Source organism: Vidua macroura, chromosome 18, assembly GCF_024509145.1.
Source record: "Vidua macroura isolate BioBank_ID:100142 chromosome 18, ASM2450914v1, whole genome shotgun sequence".
NCBI classification, from domain to species: Eukaryota; Metazoa; Chordata; class Aves; order Passeriformes; family Viduidae; genus Vidua; species Vidua macroura.
This window is the reverse complement of record NC_071588.1, coordinates 7609448-7619886: the sequence shown is the minus strand read 5'-3', so window position 1 is coordinate 7619886 and position 10439 is coordinate 7609448. Positions and strand designations below refer to the sequence as shown.

The window sequence follows — 10439 nt, the reverse complement described above, 5'->3', positions numbered from 1 at the left end:
AAAGCCTCGACTCCTAAGAATCCTCGCTTGTGTTTAGCCCTAAACACCTTTGCACCCAACAGACACTCCTGTCACAGCAGGGCACAACACACAGGCTGACGAGCAAACCAGTCGCAAAAGGATGAGTAAGAGTAAACAGGTAGACTCTTCTGCACTTTACAAGAGAGGATCACAATAATGGCCAAAATTACTGTTCAAGGGACTCTTGATTAGGAAAGGTGGGAACCTGTAGAGTGGGTATTTCAAAAAATGCAGTAGTGAATAATGTATTTGTAATACATGTGGCAAATACAACAGCCACCTTTTAGTATAAGAAGGTATTTTAATTCATTAGAAAGCATCTCCTACATGGCAAATTGTAAAAATAAACACAATGTATGTACTATCAGAATATTTTCAGAATTCCGTATGTAAGAAAAATTTTTCCACTCCACTACATTTTTGAAATGCTCTTAATTATTGGTGGCATGGGATGAAAAGAAAAAAGCCTGACTCAGTTTGCATGACTGACAATTAGAAAAAAGGCTTTTGGTCAGTTGAGCAAATATGATCTGGAGTCACTGACACATAAATGTGAAAGCTCCCAGGGAAAAGAGGCACTTTTCAAAATAAAGTCACACTTTGAATTCTGGGAGAAGGCAGAGAGTGGATCTTCTAATTTGAACACATTTTAAAAACCTACTGAGTGTTACTGCAACATCAGCCTATTACAGTTAGAAGACACAACTATGCTTGCACAAACTATGTATGAAATGGTGCATGTGGAGCATGTGTTTAAGGAGTGCCCATGAGAATGGGCCACTGATAGAAAGCTTCCAAGGGGAAGAACTCCCCTAAAACAACATACATACATCTCTGCAAATTCTCACAGCTCATGTCAGCAATGGATGATCTCACCAAATAATGGTAATTTACACCTATTGTCCAGATGACAGTTACTGTCTAGGTTGTCTTAGTGATTCAGGCAGTACATGAGAGTGAAGTCTGGTTTCTGCCAGAGCCTCTTTGTTACCTCAAAAGGGACATGACAGTGTCTTTCAAAATATTGAACCAATTTGGTGTACAAGAAAGAAGGAGGATTTAAGAAGTAATTAAACCTAGCACTACTGACTTTTGCATAACAGCACCCATGGAAGCAACCCTTCCATCAGAATTTACTTGTCTGAGTACAGAGCACGGTACAGGAGCCACTGCCTCCTCCCACTGGCATGAGGAAGTGAAAAGCAGCTCACTGGAGAATTCTGAGCAGAGTCACACACTAAATGCAGTGAAGGGAACATACAAAAACCCATACAAGTGCAACAAGAAGAGAGAAACCACTGAGATCCCAACTCTGCCACCGAAGGTGACACCAGCAGGGCAGTGATGCGTCCTTACTTGGCTGAGCAGTCAATCAGGAATCAGTTGTAAGGTACCTTACAAGTAACAGCTATGATTGCTGTGCACACACACGTTGAACAGAGCACCAGAGTTTCAGTCTTTGCCTCTGTCTCTACAGCTCAGTTAATGACATTATAAAGCACCTTCCTGTTCCAAAAGATCCCCCTTCAGCTTGTTCCAGAACAAGATCCTGCCACTGCTGTGCTTCAGAGACCTTCAAAGAAAGACAGTGAGGAAGAGACCCTCGAAGACAGACTATTACCCCAAGACACTGCTGAAACCTGAAACAGATGAGGGCTGTGATATTTCTTGCCCACTGTTACCAGATTAACCTTTCACCTGCAGGACTCACCACTTCTGTTTGCCCAACCTGTGATAAGATGGAAATGAAGTAATTCTGACAGCTATAAAATGTCAGTTATAAAAACAACCTATTTGTTTTAGCTCAGTACCTTACCTACAGCATCTGCTATTCATTGCCATATTAGTGCATCCACAAAGGGAAAATAAGATTCCTCACTGCAGTGGAAGAATGACGACACCAAGCTGCAGGATGCTAAGTCTAGGAGCCCACATCTTTTCACAGCACTTGTGAAACTGTATCCTCCAGCTGCAAGAACAGATCCAGAGATGATTTTACAAAACACCTGGGGATGCATTTAAAACATCTGAAATAAGGAGGGAAGGTAAGCTGGAGATGACCTTCCAAGCTCTGTTTGCAAACATTTGCATGCAAATGAAACCTTACAGTGCTGTGAATGGTACAATCAGGAATTCTCATATGGCAAACTCTGTTACTGGCAATGATTCATTAACCTTTCACTCAGAAAACCTGACCTCCATTCTCTAAGGCCTTACAGAACATTCTGTGGAGATTTATCAGGTTTTGTCAGGCTTCACGAAGGCATGTCGGTGAATACGTGTGTTTAGATGTGCTGGTCACTGATCTCACGAACACAGATGAGGCAGTCCTCAAGAGAATGAGTATCTGTTGGTAACTGGCTGTTACCTTAAATACATGGGTGACTCTTCATTATCCGGATTTTCTTCCATTCCACAGTACCAAATGTACATTATTTGGCACATCCTCAAAGTAACAATTTCTCATGTCAACCAAACCTCATACATTGCTACAATTTGGTTTTCTTACACACATTTCAGAAATGTGCAATCTTGTAAAGTTACATAGATTTTATGGCTTAATTGAGAAAGGTTAGTAACTTTCCAAATGGAAAAACTATCAGCAAGTTCTGTGCTCACAGACATGCTGGCCCTTGAACATTGATGCAGATGTCTTTCTCACAGAAATATGCTTGTATATTAAAAAACAAAAAAAACCCCCATGATCTACATGTGCTACAACTCCAGCATATGGCAACAAGTCAAGAATGTTCAGCTTTACTCATTTATAGGGTATTTCAATTGCCTCTCATTACCACTGACCTTTTGCTAACACAGAGCATTGACCTGAGCTAGGGTTGAATAATCCCCTGCCACAGAAAACTGCTGCTGCAAAAGCCAAAGAATATTTGAGATACCTGATGTAACAAAAAGATAACCAATGGCACATGTATTCTTTCCAGGCATGGTTTATTGAAAACACACCAAACTGTTATCCTACATACCTGGTTTCTAACAAGCATTCTACTTGTCTGCATTATGGAAAGATCCTATCATAATAATAATACATTCTGTCACGGTAATATTTGTTCTATGAAAAGCATAATCCACCTTTTTTTTCCTCTCCATACTTGTAAAATCAAACCATTCTAAGTGTTTCAGTTTATAGTACAGTGTAAATACAATGCAAAATCCCACCAGTCTAATCTACAGAGAGAATGTTGAGCAGTTATTACAGAAAACACATTGTTGATTTTTTTTAAATTCTCCTACCATGAAAATTTTAAGGCACATGATAGTTACAAACACATTAGCTACTAATTACCAGTAAGCTTCTTAGTCTAGTTGTTTTTTTCTGAACAGTAAGAACCAGATTGGCAGGCCTTGTAGTATCTGCACTATCTTCCTCCTCACCTTGGACTTCAGATCATCCTACCCTGATGTCAAACTTTAAACAGAAAACAAATAATATCTTCCCCTTAAATGCACTAGGTTAGTTACTGTATCCATAAATCAGAGTTTTTCTCTGTCAAAGATAAGGAAACACTAGATTTTAGTGGCATCATAAAGAAATTTTGCAAAAAACTACGCCTACATAAACACCTTCAAAAACTCCCCCCAACAGCACAAACCTGCTGGCTGAAGGTATTGGCACATTGGAGGTTTCACTGAGCCAGCAGTGGCTCAGCAGATGAGGCTATAACCACTCTTATGTGCCCATTTGGCTTCTGAAGCTTTGCTTACTCGAGGGTTTGACACGTGCACCTCTCTCACAGGTAGCTGAGCCTATGCTCAACCTTAAGGCAGGTAACAGAAGGTAACTCACCACCTTCAGTCTCGTGGAACTGCTCTAGGAGTGAAAACTGCTTTGCCTAGCAGAAAGCTTTGCTGCTGTAAAGCATTACTGAAACTGCTCCTCAGAGCTGGCACAACTTAGGAAACTGCTGTAAAAGACATGTCACCCCTGGCTTTCTTCATGTGCCCCTGACAGCAACTCAGTTCCTAGTCTCCAGGGGCATCTTGGCAAGAGAGACCAGATCTGCTTCCCTGATAGAAGCACATTTGGAACCAGAAGGTCTGAGTGCGTGAGAACAGATCTGCGATAGGCAGCAGTTCTACCAGAACAGAAGACACTGAAGACTGGGAGCTATGGCTGCCAAAGCTGTTCCCTAGGGAGCATTTCAAGCTGACAACACACCTTGAGTTGTATGTATGGCTATACTGCTACTTAAATCCACAACAGAACCAAAATGTCCTACAGCCTTGACTTTTTGCTCTCCTCCTTGGATTCTGCAGACACACTGACTGACCTGGGAAGCCGTAAAGCACAGCTGCTTGCACACTTACTTGATGCTTCTCTAGGGGAGTTGATGCACAGTGTTTTTTCAACTTGCACAGCTCAGTGAAAACACTTGGGAGATATGTGAGCCACCTTCCTGGGAAGAAGGTTCTACAGTAATCACATGCTGTCAGAAGTCTCCCTCTCCCCTGTGTTATCTCAGCCCTGACTGGGCCATCAAATTTCCTCCTCCTCTTTAGCAGGAGTCTTGCAACATCATCGCTTCCTTCCACAACCATCCCTCCCACTACAATTTCTGCAGGCAGAAATCTCTTCTATCCCAGCCCCTTGCAGGCAAATTCCCCCGTTTTCACACTGGAGTCAACAGTAAAAGAGGAGGTCACATACCTGAGCCCCAAAAAGCACTGCCTGCCTTTTAGCAGGAGACTCTAGACCCTACTGCAGCATTAGTCAACACACACTGCCACTTTCCCTTCTTTACATACAGTCCCTGCTGCCAAAATACAACAATTACGGGTTCATATACCCACATTCCAGAACAGCTCAAACAGCCAGTCACACTTGTGCCAGCAAGGGGAGAGGTGAGGTCAGGGGTGGGCACACATCCCACCAGTGAGCCCCCAGCCAGAGACAAAAAGGACATTAAATCACCAGACCTGGTTCAAGGTACCCTGCTTTGGACCTCAGCAGGTGGGCTGGTAATACAAGGTGATAGTCTCACATACAAGTCATCCCCCAATCTGTTTTCCTTCCTCACCATCCAAACAACAGTTGAGAAGAAAAAAACCCACAGTACTGCTGAGGATGGGTTATTGCTACATACTTGGGAATTAGTTGTCAATGTAAGGCTTGGGAAGGGTAGGGGTTTGATGTGTGATTCCCAGGGGAAGCCTTGGCCCATCAACTTGATATCCAACTTCTTGACATACCATCCTCTGATTTTCTGCAGCAATAAACCATGTTGTCAGCTCACAACTCTGCTGGCTGCTGTAACATCCCCAGGAAAACAAAGAACAGTTTGCTATGATGACCTGGGCAGCTAGTGCCATCTAACCTGATAGGGACAGTTCAGGGTGCAGTGTAAATACCAAAAAATACTAAAATACTTTTGGGAGAAGTGAGATGGGGTCTGACTATCATTAGTGTTTTTAGCCCATTAATGACACAGATGAATGGAGACTCCAACCCAGTTTCTGAGTGTCCCTGCAGTGTCCCAGTAAGAGCCATGGGATATCTAGGATTGGAAGTCATGACCATAATTGGCCCCAGTCACTTCACTTGCTCCTTCCTGTGGTTTTCTCTGTTAACTTCTTGCTGGCTTTGAAGTATCTGCACAATAACTAAACCACAAAGTCTTAGCAGAGACTCCTTTCAACAGTCAGGTCTTTATTTTAAGTGAACTTTTTCTCAGACTCCTTTGGTAAATATATGGTTTGAAGTAGATCAGGGACAGACTGACAGCATGGCCCTTCTCTTACACTGTTCTAGTCAGCTACAAAGCAGGTTCCATTGCTAATTACTGAACGTTTTTAAAAAAATCCTTTCATATACAAAAAGAATACACCAAGTACATAACCAAAAGTGATATAAAACTCTTCTGTGTAGCTCGGTTAAAAGGGTCTCCGCGTATTGGCAGAACAAGTATGAAAAGAGCACCATTGATATAATATACAGTCAGACGATGTATCTGGTTTCATTGCCACACTTTATGTCTACACAGAGAGACACTGCCCCGACACAGATAGTCACAGGTGCCTCTCTTTGCTTCCCTTGATCCGCTGAGCATCTTTGGCCCAATAGGACTCTCATGCAGGTGAAAAAACAAATCTTTGCTATGTTGATTTGCTCCAAGCAACTTCACCTTCCCCAGGATCCAGAAGTGACACTGCAACGTATGTGGAAGATGAGGGTCAAAAAGGGAGGGTGCGAAACAGCACACGTATCATCCAAATCACTGACAGCTTCTGGCATCAGTCTTTTTCCCTGAATCAACAAATGCTTCCCTCTCCTGCAAACTAGTTTACATGGTTTGGTTAACCTATTCTCTGCACAACAATATATATATATATAGATATATAGACTTTTTTATTTATTTATATATATGTATTCATGTCAAATTTTTAATATACTCAAGAAGATACAAAGCTCTTGGTACTTGCCTTTTTTTAAAGTTTTTAGATTTTTTTTTTTTTTTTTACAAAAAATGTAATGGTTACTATTACAGTAATATTTTGGGGAGGTGAGATTGTTGGATACTTCCCCTATTTAGTTACAAAAGAACGGCAGGCACTGAAAACCGCAAATGATGTTTGCTAGACTCAAAAATGTGCTTTCCAGTCACACCGTTATTAGGAGCTTGTTTAAAACTAAATGTGGCAATCAAAGAACAGTGGCAACCAAGTAAAATCAGCAAAAGTCCTCTCATGCTGATACTGAGACATTTGCTTCCTATTCTCATCTGCTGCCCTCCCTTGACCAATGCCTGGAGAAAAATCAGTGATCTGAAATAATTTAGTTCCCGGCATTTCCAGATACCACATTTGCAGAGTACGTTCTCTTGAGGTAAACACTCCCCTACAGAAGGCAGGCCTTGGCATCCTGGAGGAAAGCTGCTGCACACGTGTGATTTTCACGCCACATGAAATATGCAATCTCAAAACAAAAGCAAAGGAACACAGAAACCATGACAATGATTTTAAAATGCCAAACCAGCTCCCTTTGTGGCATTTTTCATCAGGATCTATAGCCCAAGGCAAACACGGATCCAACACTGAAAAATTTACCAAACATAAGTGACAGACCCATCTCAAATTTATAGCATGTTCAAAATGAGACATCCTACAAAAAAGCTCCTATTTCCTTTCAATGTCTTAACAGCTATGGCAAAAGTAGTTCATCAGCAATGCAACAATGATAAATTTAACATATAAAACCTCCTTATTGCAATCTTTGAGAACATGGAAATAAAAAGCCAGCCAACTCCATTTCCCAGCACGTATTTCTGAACCAGGGATGCTGAAACCTTCCATAAACTGCTTTTCAATATGTAGAAATAAAAACAGAGACATTACAGAATTCAAAAGGCAGAAGTATTGTACACCAGATTATAATGATAATATAGCACTGTGATTGATATAGCTTACTCTAAAAGCAGATTATACAGCTTGCATCAATTTTGTCATCCATTCTCCAGTTCATTTAACTAGCATTTGATACTTTTTGTTCTGCATTTTCTCCCTTCATTGAAATCCAATAAACCCACTCAACATTCCTGCACCTTCTGTGGGAATAATAAAGAAAACCTAAACATTTTCCAGAAAGCCTTCGAAAATTTTAAGAGTCACAGTTCAAAAGAAACCCCCAAAACAAAAACCAAAACAATGAACCCCAAACCAGAAAAGTGCTGTTCTCCTCATGGCTACACCTACGGTATCATTTCAAACATCCTGCAGTTCCTCTCTCGCTGTGAAACTGCCACATGATGTGCGCTTCTCCAACTTGGCACCATCCACATGTAAGAGTCACCTAAGAATGCAGCCAGCTACATGGAAGCTTGGATTCTCTTTTCTTGCTTTTCTTCTTGCAGGAGTGGGAGGGAGGGAGGGGGAGGTGGTGGCTGTTTCTGGTGGGAATGTCAGGGAGTTAAGCAGCAGAGTGTCTCGCTGTAAGGCATCGTGCTCCGGGCGATGGCACTCGGGTGGGTTCGCTCCCCACGCCCTCCTGGGACCTGCAGCCCTCCCAGTCTGAATGGCAGTGGTGACTGATGAGATCCTCTGGGTCGATTCAATGTTTGTTTCTCCCCCCTCAATTAAAAAAATGTGGTTGGACTTTAGCCCTGCAAAATAAAGTCAGAACCGATTAATACCAGTCATTAGCATGGCCTTGGTGATCTCCATCACCTTGTGGTAGGACAGTAACTAAAAATGCCAACCTATGCCAACACATGGGTTCCTTGAAGGGCATGTCTGGGAGAAAACAACTCCAAAGAGAAACAGACTTCATTTTTCAATGTCAGGACCCCAGCTGTAGGGCTTCACTGCTCAGAGCAGAGTGCAGGAGTGAAGCAGGCACCACAGGCACATTGATGCTAGCCCTGTGCCTGAGCCACCATGGCTGATCACGCAGCGCTGAGCAGCCATGGGAGGCCAGTGGTGCCAGGATCTGCTCTGTGACAGCACCTCAGAATGCTGAAAGCCTCCTCTGGGCACGTGCTTCCAACCAGAAACAGAAACCATCTGCTAACACCTTGCATTTCTACTAGACTGAAAGGAAGGAGAGGAAAAATTATCAAGCACCACTACCCAAAAACATACAGGAGTTTTCTCTCCCACTAATGAAAGGGATTTCCATGTAGAATTATGGGGGTGGATGACAGTTCATGGTTTGGAATTTGGGCCTTTAAAGTCTCTTGCCCACTCTGATGGGAAAGTTGCTCAGTGCCTTCGTGACAGTCACTGAAATTTTCCTTTAGTCATAGCCAGGGGCACAACACCTGCTGTTCCAAACACAGCATCCTCTGACGGAGTGCCAGAAGGTATCACCGGGGTAACTCGAGCAAGACAGCAGGACACAGATTAGCAGTGGCAGAAGCAAATAAAGGCCGGTGACATTACTGAGGAACTTGGCACATGGCAAAGGCAGACAACTAGAACACAACAAAAAGGCACCTTTCTTTAGTGACACACAATAAAGAAAAAAAGAAAAGTGGGAGTTGTGGGTCACTGTTTATTGTGTAACCATTATCATCTCTCCTTGCAAAGTAACTTGTGTACAGTCAGCAGCTTTCCTGCTGTAATTCGTGGGAACCTTAGGGGACATCCAAAAATAGTCAAGGATATGTTTTTTCTTAAGTCTCAGGCTAATCCTTATAATGAGCATTGAGGGAGAAAAATGGTTGGAAGCAGGAACACACTACTCAAATTCATTCCCATGGCCTAACAGCAGAAATATTTCACATTTCAGCTGACAACTAATCATTCACAATATTAATTTTCTGCCTGGTTATTTGACAGGCTATTTTTAATCAAACAGTGGTGTTTGATTGCATTTCATTAAAGATACACTGAATAGTATAAACACCACTTTTTTTTTTTTCCAAATGCACTTTCATCTATCTCTAAGTTAGCAGTTAGATTTGAAGAGATCCCACAGCTATACAGATCATGCACAAGAGAAAGTTATTCACTAGCCCCAATTACCATTAAAAGGACCTACCATGCATGCAAATTAGACCCAGGAGTCAACAGGCTGGGGTTTAATGTCACGGGCATCCACCAGATTCACCGAAGCCCTGTTACTCCTGTTAATGTTTTTCCTATTTGTGTCATTCTGCAGCACAGGGTGAGGAGTTAAAGCAAAACAGAGCGGATTAATCAAACAAAACCACCAAACAAGTGAGCTTAAAGTAGCACAAGGGAAAATTAGTGGTAGAGAAAGAAACAGGATCAGCAAAGGCACAATACTGACAAAAGCATCTGCAACAGCCAGAAGGCCACAGTTCCCTGGATTCCCAGCCTCCCTTGAGCTTTCACACAGCTCATGAGCCACAACCCCCACAGCCACATTTCTGTTTGGCAGCACAGGGAGGAAGAGCAGCAGCTGCTCAGCTCTGCCCAGGTGAGGGCAGGGCTGTGCACACTGTTGCTGTGTACAATAGCCTGGATTCAGGCTACCCCATGGTGCTCAGAACCAAGAGGCAGCACAGGCTATGGGTCACACACTGCTGAGGTGAAATGTTTTTTCTCTCTTTCTCATAAAGCAAAGCAGCCACTTGCTGAACTTTGGTTGTGCTTCACTTCGGTCATACACTGGAGTTAGGGTTGCTTGATGTGATTTTGAGGGTTGCATTGGACCACTTTAATGAATTTTGAGTAGAAAAAGTAACAAATACTTGGTAATTTTCCTACCTTATCCTATTTTCCTTAAAAAAACATTTTCTGCCAAACTCCTATTGATCAACATTCTTATATAACTTACTGCATCCATTCCTGCTGCATCCTTGCAAAAATGTACTAGAAATGTGATGAGGGAACTAGGAAGTTTATTTGACTGATACTACCTCAAGCAGGACCATCTCTTGCCAATTGGAGGGGAGGGACACGTTGTAGGACTTCAGTATCAGCTTAAAAGAAGTCCAGGC

The 10439-nt window shown here is 42.4% G+C and overlaps 1 protein-coding gene across 2 annotated transcripts in view; it reads right to left on the bottom strand.

The window, feature by feature from the left end:
• Window positions 1-2953: 2953 nt before the first annotated feature.
• ARVCF (ARVCF delta catenin family member) overlaps window positions 2954-10439 on the bottom strand; it is a 164248-nt gene continuing 156762 nt past the window's right edge. Inside the window, exons 16-17 of one of the 2 annotated variants that reach the window (XM_053994029.1) lie at window positions 9515-9628; window positions 2954-8135 (exon numbers count right to left, since the gene is read on the bottom strand). In XM_053994029.1, coding sequence (XP_053850004.1) covers window positions 9527-9628 — 102 coding nt within the window. In that variant the 3' untranslated portion in view covers window positions 2954-8135; window positions 9515-9526. The remainder of the gene's footprint in view (window positions 8136-9514; window positions 9629-10439) is intronic. The other variant, XM_053994032.1, reaches the window with a different exon arrangement.